At 36.7% G+C, this 18,057-nt stretch overlaps 1 protein-coding gene and 2 long non-coding RNA genes across 4 annotated transcripts in view; 1 reads left to right on the forward strand and 2 right to left on the reverse strand.

Annotated features, from left to right (window-relative positions):
* LOC109184547 (outer envelope pore protein 21B, chloroplastic-like) overlaps positions 1-1,971 on the forward strand; it is a 28,858-nt gene extending 26,887 nt beyond the window's left edge. Inside the window, exon 6 of the mRNA XM_019334563.1 lies at positions 1,808-1,971. Coding sequence (XP_019190108.1) covers positions 1,808-1,836 — 29 coding nt within the window. The 3' untranslated portion in view covers positions 1,837-1,971. The remainder of the gene's footprint in view (positions 1-1,807) is intronic.
* Positions 1,972-9,026: 7,055 nt separating this feature from the next.
* Positions 9,027-11,822, reverse strand: LOC109184548. Of its 2 annotated transcripts, none has more exons than XR_002054809.1 (9): positions 11,750-11,822; positions 11,478-11,595; positions 11,247-11,391; positions 10,863-10,913; positions 10,502-10,531; positions 10,070-10,177; positions 9,545-9,605; positions 9,386-9,442; positions 9,027-9,314 (listed from the first exon to the last, which is right to left on the reverse strand). It is a non-coding gene; the product is annotated as an uncharacterized LOC109184548 (long non-coding RNA). The 2 variants fall into 2 exon arrangements; XR_002054810.1 differs by having other exon boundaries at positions 9,033-9,314; positions 11,247-11,330.
* Positions 11,823-12,381: 559 nt separating this feature from the next.
* On the reverse strand, positions 12,382-13,868 carry LOC109184549. The gene is made up of 4 exons (XR_002054811.1): positions 13,783-13,868; positions 12,934-12,951; positions 12,778-12,849; positions 12,382-12,576 (listed from the first exon to the last, which is right to left on the reverse strand). It is a non-coding gene; the product is annotated as an uncharacterized LOC109184549 (long non-coding RNA).
* Positions 13,869-18,057: the final 4,189 nt, after the last annotated feature.

The following is an 18,057-nucleotide window of genomic DNA, read 5'->3' on the forward strand; positions in this document are numbered from 1 at the left end:
CAGCTCCCCCACAGACAAACATATGGCAGCTGCTCACCGCATCCTAAGATACATCAAAGGCTCTCCAGGTCAAGGTCTGTTTTATCCGGCAAATTCCATCCTCAAATTAAAAGCCTTTACAGACTCGGATTGGGCAGCTTGTACTGAGACACGCAAGTCTGTCACGGGATTCTGCATATTCTTAGGCTCATCTCTCGTATCATGGCGAGCAAAAAAACAAGCCACCGTCTCCAAATCCTCTTCCGAGGCTGAATACCGGGCTTTGGCTACAACCACATGCGAAATACAATGGCTAAGCTCCCTTCTTCAAGACCTGCATGTTGCCTCCACTAAACCTGCAGTTGTCTTATGTGACAGTAAGTCCGCCATAGCAATAGCGGAGAACCATGTATTCCACGAAAGGACGAAGCATATCGAGATCGATTGCCACGTCGTAAGAGAAAGGGTTGCTAGAGGCATGATAAAACTCCTGTCTGTATCATCCCTCAACTAGATAGCGGATGGCTTTACTAAGCCCCTAACCTCTTCCATGTTTAAAACCTTTGTATCTAAGCTGGGTGTCCAAGACATACACACTCCAGCTTACCGGGGTGGGGGGGGGGGGGGGGTGGGGGTATTAGGGGAAGAGGGCAAAAAGGGTAATCTAGCTTGATTCTCAAGGTTTATTGTAACCGTGTAACAACTGCCATGCTTAGTATATAAAGGTGGCAGTTTTCCTTTCTGTTGTAAGCTTCTTCATTCACTCAATGAGCCAAATCCAGTAACCGTTTTCTTTCTCCTCTTCATCTCTATGTGCTTCCCGCGCTAAAATAAGTACTTTAAAGTATATTAATGTACGATTATATATATTGGAGTTGTTCATGCAAAGATAATTGAATATTGAATTTGCATATTTAAACAGGTAATTTTAAGTTTACAAATGCAAGATAATATAGTCAATATTGATTATAATTAACAATAAAATAATTGTATATGTATGGTTAAAATCAAATACGGGACTTAAGGGCGAGCAAATAAAAATTAGGGCATAAGATATTAAATATATACTTATATAGTTTGAGGGGATTTTGGCAAAATGTTGAGTTTGAGGGGGTGCTGGCAATTCGATCGGCATATTGGCATATTGCAGCGGCAATTTATTTATACAAATAATATTATAGAAATATGATAGGAGATGTACAAACATACCTGCAGAATTCTCAGTTGATGTTGAAACTGATTAGATTAAGTACTACTATTCACAATTGTTATGGATATGTTAAAGAGCCTAAGATTAAAAAAAGTTAAAAAAACTGGTATGAATCCAATGCATTTTCCAATAAATTACTAATTCTTCAATAATAACATTTGAAATAGTAATATAGTATGTAGCTTTTGAATGCGTAATTTCTTGAATCATACATTTATAACATTGAAACATTAGAATGCGTAATATAGTATGATACATTTTCAGCACATCATCTTCAGTTAATCTTTGAGATGGTCTTATTTAGCACTCTTTTAGCACTTTTTTTTTTTTTTTTCCATGGCATCTCTGCTGAAAGTTGACTTAATATGTAGAAAATTGCATTTTCATTCACTACATCAAGTTTTCCTTAGTAAAATCAATCTGCATTTGACATTTCTATCACATTATAACTTTTGGTCTAAACTTTCCACTCTATTCAAGAATTTCCCACATTTCCCATCTAGATTAGACTGATGTTTACTGAGCATTTTCCACCTACTCCATAACCATAATTCTTTTGTTTGAAAAAGCGAAATGACTATCTTGAATCCATATGGACATTAAATGCTGACCTTTCAGGTAGATGGAATGTCAAGTTTACCTATTGAGTTGCAGTCGAAATGAGATATCCCAGTTGCAGAAAATTGACAGTAAATTGTGAGAGATACATATAAGGTCCATTATTTCAGCGATTATGCATGTACATCAGAGTTTGGATGGTTTTTGATTCTATGGTTTTATTGTTTTTTAAGAAATAATTCTTCAATTCAGTTCTTACTCTTGCTTGGTTCATTTTTCTTTAAACACAATAAGATTGCAAATCAATAAAAATACACATGTGAGCACAGAAAAATTCAAGTATATTGTCTTAATATTGAAAACGTGGTACAATATAAAATATACTTTGCGTACAAAATAATATAAAAATAAAATTTGTATAACGATTTAGTAGAATTACTGTTTGAATTCTACTACTCCGTATTAAAAATACTAACAAAAATATATATAATCAATTGTACTATGCTGATGAATTTTGTTGGGGAAAATGAGTTAGGGTAAGAAATTGAGATTGGGTTTCTTGGAGAAAGAAGAACAAGCTAAGTAGAAATTGTTATATTTTGACTTAAAAATGAAAGAACAATGTTGGTCCCAATAGGGTCGAAAGAGAGTCTAGTGGGGGGGGGGGGGGGGGTAGGGGGGTGAATAGACTCTACTCGAATTTTAAAAACGACTCTTTTCGGAAATGCACAGCGAAAAAATGTGAGTTTGTTTTAGGATAATCTTTGCACGGTTTCGTTATGGAAAATCTTAGGGTTTGGTCGGTATGAATGCAATGCCAGATAGATAGATAATTGAAAGTAAAGAGAGGGCGAGAGAGAGATTTTTATAGTGGTTCGGCTATTAACAAAGCCTACTCCACTCTTCTTTCACATCTCATGAAAGGGTTTGCACTATCACTCCTAGTACAAACTAAACAAGCTAGCTTCCTTGATCACTAAGCCGGACAGCTACTTGTGTAGGTTTTTCAACTTCTCGAGTTTATTCCGCCTCTATCAACGTCTTCTTCAGAGTTGGGGCTTGGAAAGAATTGATGATGTTCTCCAACTCGTGAAATCTTGACTTGATGATGCTTGAATCTTCAAATATAAGTTGCGAGATTTCCTTGTGTTGTGAAAGCTTGAAGTCTAGATGATCTCTTAAAAGGAAACTTCTCAACAACACACTGGTTTTGAAAGCTTTTGGATGACACTTGATAACAAAGCTTTTGTAGATAATGATTGAGTGAAAAACCAACACCTTCTTCAGTGGTGAAGAAATGTATTTATAGGTGAGTAAAAATTCATCCGTTGGAGGAAGATGAAAATTCAAACCTATTAACCAGTGTGTAATAACCACTGGGCATGAAACATTTAATGCGGCTGTACTGTGTAGCCGTTGGTTGCAAAAGTGGTTTGTCCTTTTGTCCATTTTCACTAACAAAGGTACTAATCATTTAATGCTTCTTGGTTTTTGTGAATATCATTCCTAGGATTCCTTTTGTCTATGATGATTGCCCAGTAGTGAGACATAGACAAACATTCTTCTTGTTCATATGTTGAAGTGGTCTATTCAAGTCTAACTTTGACTTTTTAGTCTCGGGATCTATTAAACAAAAGATTGTCCTTATCTCCCGTTTTCCCTTCCAGTCAAGTGATCTTTCTTATCATTTGACGTTTACACGAGAGTTAGACCCTTCCATGTTTCAGTCTAAGTTGTTCTCTCGGCATTCTCTTGATCTTCTCCTAATCTTCTCTTCTTCAAGTAGACCTAATTGACTAAATACAACTCTGATTCGTGTAAATGTGCAACTAAACACAAATCACAAGGTGAGTTTTGACTACTTTCACATAATAGGAAAGATGCAAAACAACGAGAGTAAACGAGGGATCTACATCCCTAGTAAGTTTGGTATCATCAAAATCTAAATACATCTGTTCCTAATAAACAACATGGAATGACACTTCATTTATACGGTCCAAATGGAGCAAAGTAATGGAAGGACCATATGTGATAACAATTTGAAAGTCAAAAGATCACGGGTGGTGAATTTTAAAATTTAGGACTAAACGTGACAAAATCACTATATTTAAAGGAATTCATATGACATTAACTCTAATTATAATACACTTTTTTAATATAAATAAATAAGCATATATATATAGAGGATTTGGATATTATAGAGGACTGTGATGACTAATATGATGCATTGGATTGTAATGATGGGTGGTGTAGATTAAGGGAGATTATTTTGATTAAATGGAAAGTTTTAATGTGATGCGTGTTTTTTTTTTTTTAATTGTAGGGGGTAATTCAATAATTGTTTTTTTTGGTTGCAACCTTTTTTGGTCGGATAGAGTTTGATTCCTACGCGCACGGACTTTCTCTCCACTTTGAACTTTCCCCAATTGTTTTCTATTTTCCGAGCACGGTGCGATTTACTCCTCTTGTTGCAGTCGGCGGTCGTAGTAATGGCCGACGTTGGTGGTCGTCGATGGTCGAAGCGGAAGGCGGTGGCTCTTGTCTGTCGAAGCGGAAGGCCGCATTATCTCCCGCGGCGGGTAGCCCAGGTATGTTTATTAAACCCTAGTTTTTCTTTTGTTTTTTTTTTCTCGTTTTTTTTTTCCATCCGTGTGTGTTATTTCTTGTAATTGCAACTCAGTTCAAAAGCAAAAACATAACTATATTGAAATTTAACATTTTTTTTCCTGAAAGTAGCGCATGCATATTCTTTAAGGCATTATCTCAATTGAATCATGCCAATATTCGATATTTGTGATTTTTTTGTGTTGTCTCTCTTGAATTGAATAGCATTCTTTGATGGAAAGAATGCAAGAAAAAATTTTGAAAACTTGTTTAGTGAGGGTTTTCATAATTCATATTGTAATCATCATATATTTGTGACTCATGAGATCCCACTTGGAAAAAAAAAGGAAAAAAAAAAAGAGTAGATGATATATGATACAATTCATTTCTGATTGGAGTTGGGGTGGGACAGGACCAGAAAAGGAATAACTACTTCACTGCTTCCTAATAAAAAGAGTTTTTTATAGTTAAAATCTTTTTTTTTTTTTGGAAATTCTTTATAGTTAAAATCTTAGTGTGTTAAATTGCAGAACTGAAAGGGTCAATCAAGTCGCGAAACCAAAAGTGAAAAACACGAATGCTCAACCATGTTAATGCCAACATGAGATATGTTTTTGAGAGGCCAGCTGATGTATCCTGCAGGACAGTATAAGCACAAGCAATGGGGGGAGGTCAATCTGGTTAGTATTTTTTATCAATGTCGTTTATCTTAATTGTGAATTAGGGAGGTAGTCATGGGCAGTGTGCACTGCAGTTAGTGGTTGTGTGCCTCTTGCATGATTTTTGTGTGCCTATACTGCGCCATCACCCCTTATAAGAAATGGGGCAAGTTAATCTGGTTAAAATTTCTAAACACTTTTGTTTCTCTTAATTCTGAATTGGGGAGGTAGTCATGAGCAGTGTGTACTTCAGTTAGTGGTTGTGTGCCTCTTGCACGGTACTTGTGTGCCTATATTTCTTACTCGTTCAGTTGTTACTTTCGGGTAATATTTGATTATGTCTCGTCTACTATTTCGCAGGTGTTCTTCCCGATTAAGCAAAGCAATCATTTCTATTTCGCCTAAGTGGACTTTGTGAATGAACGCATTGACATTATTGATAGTTCTGCTTCGACGGAGGCCACTTCGAAGAAGTATGGTGACACTTTTGTTCATTTGGTACATTATGTAACGGTTCTTCTTTTTTTTTTCTTTTTTTTTTTCCTTCTTTGTTTGTGTGTGTGTGTGTGTGTGTGTATGTTGCTTTTGGGTTGGTAGATGATGATGGTACTTTGTCTTTTGTAGCAATTATTGTTGTTCGAGTTTTTCAAAGCCGCTAGTGAGGGATATAAGATGGTCTGTGTCTTGATTTAGAGCTCAAGAGGATGCCGATGAAGTGGCAGGACTCGAGGAACAAAGTCGACAATGGGGTTTATGCTATGCACCATATGAAAACTTATGTTGGACAAGGGTGGCGAGATGGGAGTGTGGTCTAGTTAAGGGCGACATTGTAACACCCCTAAATTCTGAGATATTTAAAACTTATAAAATAAAGGCAAATCCATTGATTGAATCCCAAACAGAGCATAGAGCTAACCATAAGTTTCAGGGTGCTATGCCACACCTAGGTTTGAGAACCTAGGTCACAGGCTAAGTTAACTAAGAATAATAAAACCTTAATTCAATATTCAAATACAATCCCAAGGCACGCAGGCCAACTACTGAGCTAAGGATAATTAAACTAAGCCCAAGGCTCTGACTAGCGCGCTCCAAAGCTAATACTCATCACCTGAAAAACATTCGGTATAACAACCGTCAGCGAATAATGCTGGTAACCCACTCCAACGCGTTAAGTACAATATAGGTAGATATAAGAAACTCATTTTGAAACTGGAATACATATATACTTACGAGACTCTAATTTAAATCCAAGATCAAGACTCAAGACACGTTAACAGAGTCAACATTATAAAATAATCATAAAAACTAACAGGCATCCTAAGTACGCAATACAAGACACGACAGGCAGATAAGCATACAAATAACAAGTAGAGGCAACGAGGGCATTCAATACAATCAATTAGCGAGTAGTCATCAAAGCACACAATTCATCCTCCAACCTTATACCAAGTTCCAACCTTGTAGCTCCCCTCCGTCCTTATATCAGTTCCAACATATACCTCCAGGCCACCCTTATATCACCACCCCTTATGCCTCTGGGCAACTACATGCCCCCACCAACAAACCACCTATCAACCACCAACATATCAAGATGGTGTCGCAGTGCCATTCAATGATCCGCACCTCTAGTGCCACTATCAAGGGGTTAGCGCATATAGCTCTAACATGACACCGCATCACTTATAACCTGACCCATGCTCAACGGCAAGCTTGTCGAAGGTGGGTGTGTGCCTTTAGCCCAGTCACTGCTATGGCCTGTACCTTTAGTACAATGACTGGGCACAAGTGGTGTCAACCGCGAATAATTCATTTCCAACAATCACAATCTCATCATCATCATCATCATCAATCACACCGGCCATTGCGCAATGACCACGATACTCATCACCATTCAATCAATCAATACATAATCAAATAACAATCAAGACATGACAACAACGACATGTATTACTCATAAATTCCTAGAACGATAACTAAAACACCAAACGAGACTCATACATGACAAACGGGGTACAACGGAACACGGGGAAACAACAAACGAGGGAAAACATCACGAACCCCGACCGATTTCCAGCGGGTAGGTGACCACCCGCCGGCGGTTACTCACCATTCCAGCGAGTGGCCGGCGGGCAGACCACCGCCCGCCGGCTGCCTGCTGGAACAGTGGCACGGGCAGTGGGTAGGTGGCGGGTGGTCAGTCCCCCCACTTATACACAGGTAACTTTCGGTCCCGGGATCTCTCGTGGAACCCAAAACCATGTCCAAACACATTCAAACACATAATGACAACACCACGTATTCAATTAACGGAATTAAACCAAGAATCACACCAAATGCGTCCTAATACGATTCCTATACATACCAAGACCCAACATAAATCATATAATGGCCCAGGAGCATCCGGAACCACAAGAACATCAAGAAATCTGTATGCAAAGTCCTAAACACAAATCCTAGGCTAGACTCAACACCCGATCATGCATAATCTCACCCAAATATACCAAGGACATCATAATACGAAATTCAAGATATAACCCTAGGGCTCTAGACATAATCAAAATACAAGATCATTCTTTTAATCAATCATAGTATCAAGAACATCAAGATTATCACATAAACACAACATAAACCCTAAGCAAGGCTCTATCAAGACTCAATCACAGCATTAGACATACGATTATCAAAGGAGCCAATAAATAAGATATAGCAAGGAAAATAGGTTTTGTCGAGACATGGGTTACCTCTTATAGCCCTAATCGATATCCGTGGCTACTAAGGTTCTTCTTTCTAAGATTTCCCTCCAGTGGATTCCTCTACGTTTGGTGGCAGGGGATCCCTTTGTAGGTGTGTGGTAGAATTAACTGTGGTAGGGTTTCTAAATGCTTCCTAAGTCCCTATATATAGATTTAGGAGTCCCAACTAGGGTCTGAATCGTAAGGGTCCACTTATCCTATTTCTTATAGGATTTAAGGATTTTGTTTAAGGATAAGGGTCCATGGTCCATTGTGGACCACACTAATTAATTGAAGGGAATCCTAACTAATTTTAAACCCTTTTTAATTATTATTAACGAGATTGATTAAATGATTAGTCCAGGATTAAATGTTGTAACACGAGGTGTTACAGACATAGTGGCTCTTGAGCGCTTACGCTTTCAGTACATGCAGGAGATTTGCACTGTAGATATCAATGCCAACCGTACGAGTAATGTAGCAAATGTGATGCGCTATCTTTCGGGAGGGAGTAGGACCATAGTTTAGGTAGTTATATGGGGTTTTTGGTGCTTGACTAGTTTTTTTGGTAGCTTCTGGGTTTTAGTATATTGGGCATTGTCACGATTTGTGTATGCTTTAATGTTCTGCTTTCACCCGTAAACTTTGTGTATAACTTAGTTGCCGGGTTTTTTGGAATATTAATATGTTTTTGTCCTGCAATTTTGGCTTTTAGTTGTTGGTATTTTTATGTGCTTCTTTGTCTAGTTCGTGTGCTTGTGAAGTCATTTTCCAAATTGCTACGTCGTGTTTAATGTGTTGGCAATTTTTTTTCTTGTGTGCTAAGCTCACAGTTCATCTGTGCCTCGGTTCCCTAAATTGTGTGCAATGGTGTTAAATAGTTCGTCGGTGCCATCAGTAATCTTTGCTAGATGCAGCCTAGTGGTCGTAGTTTTAATCTTCCGCCGGTCGCTGGGCCGTTTTCAATATGTTTGTTCCAGTTTTTTGTTTTGTTTTGTTTTGTTTTGTTTTGTTTTTTTTTTTTTTTTTGTTTTCGCGTGCTCAACTCTAGGTATATCTGTGCCCCGGTTCCCTAAGTTGTGTGTACTTGTGGCTAATAAATATCTTGGCGTGATCACTATTCTTTCGCAGATGCGGCCCTCAATTCTTTTCGCGTGCTCAACTCTAGGTATATATGTGCTTCGGTTCCCTAATGTGTGTACTTGTGGCTAATAAATATATATTTATATTCAAAAAATGCAGTAATAAGAGAAGTACTTCAATACAATAATATCATCAAAACATGTCCAACTCAATATTATCATCAAAACAAAATACTTTTTATCAATAAAATAAAAGTTATAAGCATTCTGAAAAGAAGTACTTTGACCAATGCTCTCGAAGCTCATTTATGTCGTCGATAGAATACGGACTATCGCTCTCAAATGCCTAAGACATTTCTCGTGTCGGCTGGATCAATTACACCGTCATCCCAAAGTCTTGATGTAGAGTAATACGGATCACCCTCTCTGAGTCTCTGTCATATTTCTCTTCAATTTTTGCCTTGAAACTTTCCTCTTCTGCCTTTCCCCACTGCATAAATAAAGTGCATTGTTAGCTGTTGCTCCAAGCACACAGATTATGTACAAAATATTATGTTATACCTCAATTCCCAGCCTTTTCTTGTTGGCCTTTTCTATCTGAGCGAGTACATCGGCAGCCTAAAAACATGGTAGGACGTAAATAAATCATGTTAAGCTTAGTTCCAGATATATAATGTACATAAATCATGTTTGCAATAGGACATCTAAATATTTACTTACCTACAGAAGGATGACACTGATAGCTAAACTTTTCCGTTCTGATATCGCACCCATGTTATACCTGTAAAGCAAAGAGGAGCATATATTAAGACATTGCATTCAATGACATGAAATACAAAATATAAAGACCGGATAAACAGAAGGTTTGGGCAGAAAAGAAGCCCTTATTACTTATCCATTTTAAATTTCATTCATCTTCTGAATTTGCTACAAAATTGAATCCCAGTTAAACCACTGGGTCCCTAACTTCATGACTAGAAACAAAAGCGATGCATATGTTAATATATACCATCACACTAAAGTATACTTAAGCCTGAACCCATAGTATGCAGAAAGTATACCCCTTTCTCTCTTTTCTATTCATCTGAAATGTCTGCACTGAATCTTTCATTTATGTTTTTCTTAAGTTCCCCAACACTGTTTGAGCTTAAATGGCATTCTCTTTGACAAACTAATTATGGGGAGCTAATAAAAAACCAAATGACAAAGAAAAGCAATTAAGCAGCGAAGCATTAAAAAGCTTACAGCTTTTCGAGAAGGGCATCGGTCATTTCAATACGAAACGGATCTCTTGCGTCTATTTGCTTCAGTATATTCACCCACTTCCGTGTCATTCTACACAATCCCGAATACCTAATTTCACCAAAATTAAATTAAATTAATAAGTAATAACACAAATATTTACTCCATATCTAATCTAATTTGAACAGATATAACTAATTTCGTAGATTAACTTTAAAAAACACATATGGGGAATGAGTTGGGGATTCGGATGGAATGCATCCCAAATTCTGGGAATAAAATTTGCAAGTACAAAGACAACGATGCAGTTTTAACAATTGTTTGCTTTTATCGAGCAGGGACAATTGCACTAAGTTCCTTCACAAGAAAAATATAAAACATATGGTAAGATTCTAACATATTAAAGAATATTAAGCAATGACTAAGTAGGGATACCTTTAGAGCCAGTCCCCAGTTGTTGAGTGCCTGGATTAAAAATTTAAGTAAGAGAAGGGAAATACTTTGAAATAAAAATTAAAAGGCAGCATTAGCCAGCTAACAAGGCTTGCATGATGACTCAGATCAAGAGATGTTCAGAAACTTTCAAAAATATAGTTGCATCAGAATAATGAGACAACAATTTTGCAAGCTATAAAAAGAAAGTAACAAAGAACTGACAACAAAAAAGATATAAGGGCATGGGAAATTATGATATAAAGATGAGGTATCCCTGGGTAGATAGAACCTACAAATAGAATTTGGAAAGCAAAAAAAAAAGTGTTTTAACATGGGTAAGTTGGGCTGAGTTAGAGGTTACCTGAGGACTGTTCCTATTGAGCTGAACGACTTTTTCATAGTTTTTAGTTGCCTGAAAATTGCAAGGGCAAGGGTTAAAAATAGCTGGAAAACATTTAAAGATTTTCTGTTGATTAAAATTAATCATAATGTTAACCGAGAACAAAACAAAGGCAGAAAGAAGAGTAACAAGGTTTGCACCACAAATTGTTCACTCATTACTGTTGAATAAATTTGCATATAAAATTCACTAGTAAAGAACTGAGTCAAAGTGAAAATTTTCATTATCATAGTGTATATAATTTTTTTAAGGAATACATTTGACTCAAATGTGGATAAAAGGAGGAAGATATTTGACAAATGACTAAGCATACAGTATGGTTCCATAATACAGCTAAAAATTTACCTATTTCCAAAGTTCTTCTGCTTCTTTTGTACGACCCCACATTTTTGCTCTATCTGAGATGGCTATAGCCCAATTATAATAAGCCTCCACTCTCAATGAACACATTTCAGGTAATGATTACACCTCAAACTCTAACAGCAGTCATCTACATATTGAATTGTGAACTTTCTGGAGTGAGTTAATGTAGTAGTTGTCAAAAATGGCACTCCAAATGAAGGTCTATATGCTTACATCATTTAGTCTAGGGCAAAGCCGAGTTGCCTCCTCATACCTTTTACATGCCTCTTCAAGCAAAGCATCTTTTGAAGGTGTACCAGAATCTGGACCAACATTGTCAGCACGTACTTTCCTGCAGGAGGGAAAAAATATATGGTTTAGAGACAAATTAATTCAAATTTACAGAATCACTGCTTTGTTAGTGAAAGTTTAAAGCAGGGAGGTAAAAAAGAAAAATGTCAGGAAGAGAAGCTTAAGGAAAAAACCCTAAATGAAAATAACTATACCTGAAGAACTAGTGCCCAGTTGTAGAGTGCATCGTAATCTTCTGGATTTCGCTCTAGTGCACTAGCATACCTGCACCAAAGTCAGAAATGTGTTCATAAAATATTCTATTTCTAATGATTCAAATGTTAAGAAACAGATGCAGAAATCCGCTAACTAACCAATAAGAGAAAGACAGAAAAGCACCATGTACAATTACATATTTACAATTCTAAATTAAAATTAATTGAAAGCTACAAAAGAAAATATTAGATCTTAGTTTCAACATTCAAGTCCATGATTTCAAAACTTCAGTCTCTATACAATAAGATGGTTTATATATCATGGAGAGATTTTACCGATTTTGGTAAAGTAAGCAAAGTTATCACATAAGCTAGTAAGTAAAACAAACAAATGACAAGTGTATTATATTGTGACTGTTAGGCACTTCTACCACAAAGCTATGGTAGATGGTAGATTATACTAAGAGCACAACATAGGCTCATAATCTAGAAGTAGATAATGAGAAGGTTTACATGGACTGGCATGCAAATAACAAGCTATTCCATTGGCAAATACAATGGCTAAGCAAACAAATCTAGGAAATAAAGTCATTAAATATTCAGCTTGTTCCTATGCAACATCAAACTTGTAGTTTTGGTCTACTCCACATAATATATAGGTTCCATAAGCCTTGGGGTAGCCATAAGGAAGGATGAGTAAGCCACCTGTCTTGCGGTTGGGATGATCTGGCCTGTTCCAAGGTGCAATCTTTGCATCAACTATTTTGAATTTGACACCTCTGATGGGCTCATCACAAAGGGGTCCTTCTCGAGCACCCCACTGAAACCTGTTAAAAAGAATTTAGTCCCATTTCGAGGTAAGGGCCCAAATCATGAAATATGAAGAGGAAATAGTTTAGGCTACAACAGAATCCTTAACATCATTTAATAAGCTCTTGTCAACTTCACTTGAAAGGGTATCATCCAGCAAAATGTTAGGTCCCTGTTAGTGCATTGACAATACATCTAGAAAATTCTTAGATACGCACCTTCACTTTCTCATCTCGTATGTGCTCAGGTTTAAGAGAAATAGGCTTCTCCAAAGCAACAAGGCAAAAGACCTGCATTGTCAAATGACAGACTATTAGAATTTTCAAAATGAAGACATAATATAGCAAGTTTTCTATAAAGTGGGAGGAAATTACCATAAATGCCTGCTGGAACTGTATGGCACAGTTGAAGCATTGAAAGAACCACAAGTAAAGATCAGTTTTACAGTTAACATAATGCTAAAGGCAGAATAAAATGAAAAAATAATAATAAAAATTACAGCATGATAAATACAATTAATATTTTCAACTATTTCAAGTCGAAATACAGCATAGATGAAACTAGCTGCAGAAATTAAAGTCGCTAGCAATCTATTACTCCGTAAATCTTACTACCAAAATGAATATCACCTTAATTTTATAAAATTTCAGGAAAAAAAAAGGATATATAGCTAGAAGAAATTCAATTAAATTAAATTCAATGCAATTCAATTCGAGGAAGAGGGAAAGAGATAAGGAATTTACTAGTGGCGCCGACAAAAGCAAGCAAGAAGTAGAAGCCAAATAGGGTGAGTTTAGGGGCGGTCTTGAACAATCCTAAACACGGATGCAAAAGCTAAAGAGTTGCTCAACTTAGCCTGACCAGTTCATCTTCTAGTCTAAACTAGTAGCTCCCATAGTTCAAAAATCCTGTCTTAAATTGCAATGCAAAAGTGGGTGAACAAAATCTCTTACAGTATACCTGAAGCCATTTGGCAGCTTCGATCAAGTGAAAAGTCACTTTAAAGTGAAACATTCACTTATAAGAAAAATGTAAGGGCATAAAGAAACTCGCTAACAGCATCCTACGACTAAGCAAGGGGAGATTCCTCTAAAGCATTTTAATCAAGGATTTACCGTGGAAAATGGAAAAGCCCTAAAAGAGAGACACACTAATATTGTGCAAGACCTGAAGGGGCATAGCTTCCAAAACTAAAAAGGGATTAAGGGAGCAAGAAGGCGAACCTGATTCGGCGGTGGTGGCGGTCGTTGTGTCATTGTGTCGGCGACTCGGGGAGACATCGATCGGTGGTCGGCGCGGCGGGGTTGGGACGATGGTTGTGGTGGTATAGAGCAGGGAGCAGCGATCGACCTGTGGATGAAGATTGTTTTAGATCTGAGATGCGTTCCATTTTTGAGAACTAGGGTTAATATTAGGTAACCATTTTTAATAGAAATGGTTGTCTATTATAAAACAATTGCTTTTAAGGCAACCATTTTTATTAGAAACGGTTGCTTATTATAAATTAATTTTTCTTTAAATAAATAAAAAAGTGAATATTTGGATTAAGATTAGGCAACTATTCTTTTAACAATGGTGGCCTATGGTCAATCTTCTATGTTCAATTTTCTATGTTCAATTTTGTACTAGTGTATATAGGCGTGATCACTATTCTTTCGCAGATGCGGCCTTGAATTCGTAATATTTTGAGAGTACATACAGTTTAAAATCATTGGAATGGAGTATAGGGGCTCGGGCAGTTTTTTTTTTTTTTTTTTTTTTAACGAAGTGTGTAATTATTCTGGGATAATGCATAATATGCTGTCAGATACAATTGCAGTTTTGAACTGAAATCTTAGCTAATAGTAATTGTGATCACGACAAAGAATGGGGAAAAAAATCAGTACGAGGACAAATCCACCAAAAAAAAAAAAGAACAAGAAGAAAACAAACATTTATGATCAACGAAAAGAACTAAAAAAATCATGAACTCATCAAAGCACATGAATATATGGAATCACAAAAATACTAGGAAACTAGACAACATATACACGTAGCACACACCACTAAGTATACCGCAAAACTTCGAAGAATATAAAGCACACAACTACACATAATCGTGCACACAAATATATAAAGATGGGCATGTGTGCAGCCACAAATGCGCATGTGTGAGCAAAAAAAAAAAAAAAAACTATGCAGACACTAAAAAAACAACATTGTGATGCTAAAATACACACACTACCAAAACTAAGAAAAAAATATAGTGCAAGAATGAGTAATATATTGCACACGTTGTTATTGGCTTATGCACACACCGTTTCCAAAAAAACACAAGTGACGAACAGAGAAATGCAATATAAGAGCCACAAATCGTCTTGGTCTGTCATGATACAAGTTGGTGTGTGTCCCATACATCGTTTAAAAGCATCTAGGAGCGACACATAAGATGATATATCTTCCTTTACTATAAGACCCGCTCCAAAAGTTAGCACTTTTTGTGGTTGTCTATCCTGGTGAATGGCACAAATACCAGTTCGTACCTGCACACATTTCAGATTGTTAGCCCACTCTTCTGATTTCCAAGTCGTTCAACGTTCATTCTAGGCTATATTTACTGCAATATGCCGTGCACAATAGGGGCACACAACATAGTAAATATTGGCTTTCATTTTTATGCTTAAGTGCACACAGTTTTCAATTCATTATACCGAAACGTAAAATTCTCATCCGGGTTGTTATTCCGGTTTCATACTCTCGTCCGCCTGCCCTTCATCGTCTTCCTCATCAATTGTTGTCTCCGAAAATATGTAGTCGTTGCTTGTCGTTCATGGATGTTCCATTACCACTGGTTTCGCTTGCGTCCATGGCTGCGGATAGAAGAACTTCTCCCACCTCGTCTGTATTCCTCATTCGCTGATGAACATCCCACGATCGTAATTAGTGTTTGATTCCCTTCTGTATTACAACTCCTCCACTTATATTTTACGGGATTGCATTCCTTTTGTAATTAAACATGCTCTGAAATCTCTTATTTGCCCTTTGTTAATTATTTTAGGCGTGAATTATACTACTATGTAGAACGATCTCATCAATTAAATCTCTATGATTGTATGGATATGATTTGTCCTCACACACACACACACACACACACACACACACACACACACACACACACACACACACACACACACACACACACACACACACACACACACACACACACACACACACACACACACATATATATATATATATATATATATATATATATATATATATATATATATATATAAGCTTAAGAGCGCTCATATGTGGTCATGTCATTAGGTGTGGCGGTGTGGTCGTATCTGTGTCGTTGAATCAGTTTAATCTAACGGCAGTGGCTAATTCTGAGGATTTTAGGATTTTCGCGCGTTTTGGTAAGTGGGGGTGTTATGGTAATTACAGTGGCCATTTATAGCGGCCGGGTTCTAGAATATACCAACAGTGTTGACAACATGCACCAATAGTGTAATAAAACACACCATAGTGAAACACACCAATAGTGTATTCCCGAACATTGTATGGTATATTTATTCATATCTAATGGCGCGTTTTTTGTGATGCGCACCTAATTTGTGTATGTTTTTTTCTGTGCATTTCATAACATGGATGGGAAAAGTGGGAAATTCTTGAATAGAGTGTAAAGTTTAGACCAAAAGTTATAATAGTGGAAAGTGAATGACAATGCAATTTTCTACTTATTAAGTCAACTTTCAGCAGAGATACCAATCATACCATGGAAAAGAAAAGGTGCTAAATAAGACCATCTCAAAGATTAAATGTACCTTCTCAAAGGCTTCGTAACCATTTTGATTCTTAGGTCTTGGTCATTAATAAAGTTCAAGATGTCACAAACAAACTCAGCTGCCCCTGGCCCACTTGAGCTTCAAAAATAGAGGAAATAGGCAAAAAGAACCAGTTGAGTGAATAACAACACGTTTACTAGAGTACTAGACCTCTTTAATTTCGAAGTAATCCATTCACACTATGCAAGCATTGACAAGATTACTACTCTATACATACAATAATACCAACATGAATTGATCACATGATATTCATTCAAGCAAAATTAATCATCACCAAACCGATGCATTCATTCATCTATACTCAACGACAAGAATTGCATACATAAAAACATGTTAATCTCACTAAAAAAGACGCCAATATAGAAATAAGTACACCATAAATAAGTAAAGGGATAAGGGTCCTGTTGCTCTGACGAGCGGCAACAAGTGAATGTCCTGTTGCTCTGACGCTAGCGAGCGATGTCGCCGTCACAGGAAACGGGTGTCCGGCGAAGGAGGTGCCTATAGAGCTGCAAATGAAGTCTAAGATTGATGCAAGCTGACTTCTCCGATCAAATCTTTAAAAAAAAAAAAAAAAAAAAAAAAGGCAAGCTGCCATGGTTGACAGAGAAGCCGGTGGGCTTCTCCGTTCAGTTTGGACCGAGAAACCCGCTGACTTCTCCCTTCAATTTTTTTTTTTTAAAAAGAAAAAAGCAATCAGTAACGCCATGGCAGCTTTGCCAAGCTGCCATGGTTGACGGAGAAGCCGGTGGGCTTCTCCGTTCAGTTTGGACGGAGAAACTCGATGACTTCTCGGTTCAAATCTTAAAAAAGAAAAAAAAAGAAAAAAAAAGAGGCAAACAACAACAAGCTGCCATGGTTGACAAATAAGCAATGGCTTCTCCGTTCAGAAAATACATTTAGTATTAGTATATAAACTTTATATATTTAGAAAATACATTAAAATTACTATAAAACACAACAAATCAAATTTAAAAATAATTAAAAATTACTAAAAAAAAATAAACAATAAAGAAAGAATTTATTTGACCAATGAATAGTAAACATGACAGACAATATGGGACATAGAGAGTAGTTTATAATTATCAAGTCTTAAAAAATTAAAATAATTTAAACAAATTTTTAAAAAATAAAAAATACATGGACGCTTAGGCGCCCCCAAGCGTCCGAGGAGCGCCTAAAGATTTTTTCAACCATGGCTTAAAGAGAAAAAGTTTTGTATTAATGATTCGTGAGAGTACAAGATATGTAATTTCAAGTTAAGAAGATTATGTAATAACATGACAAACGACAGTTTTTATACCAAAAACTCTCCAGTAACCGCCCCATGCAAAGACGGTAGCGGTTATAGTTTGACCGCGTCACCGGGGCGAGGCCGAGGTTAAAATATATATTTAAAAGTTAGCATTTTACATTAATTAATTTTAGAGCAAATACCAATTTTGGACCCACGAGTGTTAATAAAATGAACGTTTTGGTCCACATGTTTAATTCCTACCAATTTTCATCCACGACTATTGTTTTAGTATCAATTTTTATCCACAACAATTATTTTAGTGCCAAAATTCATCACGCTGGTCACCCCTTCGTTTAAGACATGCCGAAATATGAAATTATTAAAGATAGTTTCGTGCTTTCAAATTAGGATCCCTATTTGAGCATGAATAA

Source organism: Ipomoea nil, unplaced genomic scaffold, assembly GCF_001879475.1.
Source record: "Ipomoea nil cultivar Tokyo-kokei standard unplaced genomic scaffold, Asagao_1.1 scaffold1262, whole genome shotgun sequence".
Lineage (NCBI taxonomy): Eukaryota > Viridiplantae > Streptophyta > Magnoliopsida > Solanales > Convolvulaceae > Ipomoea > Ipomoea nil.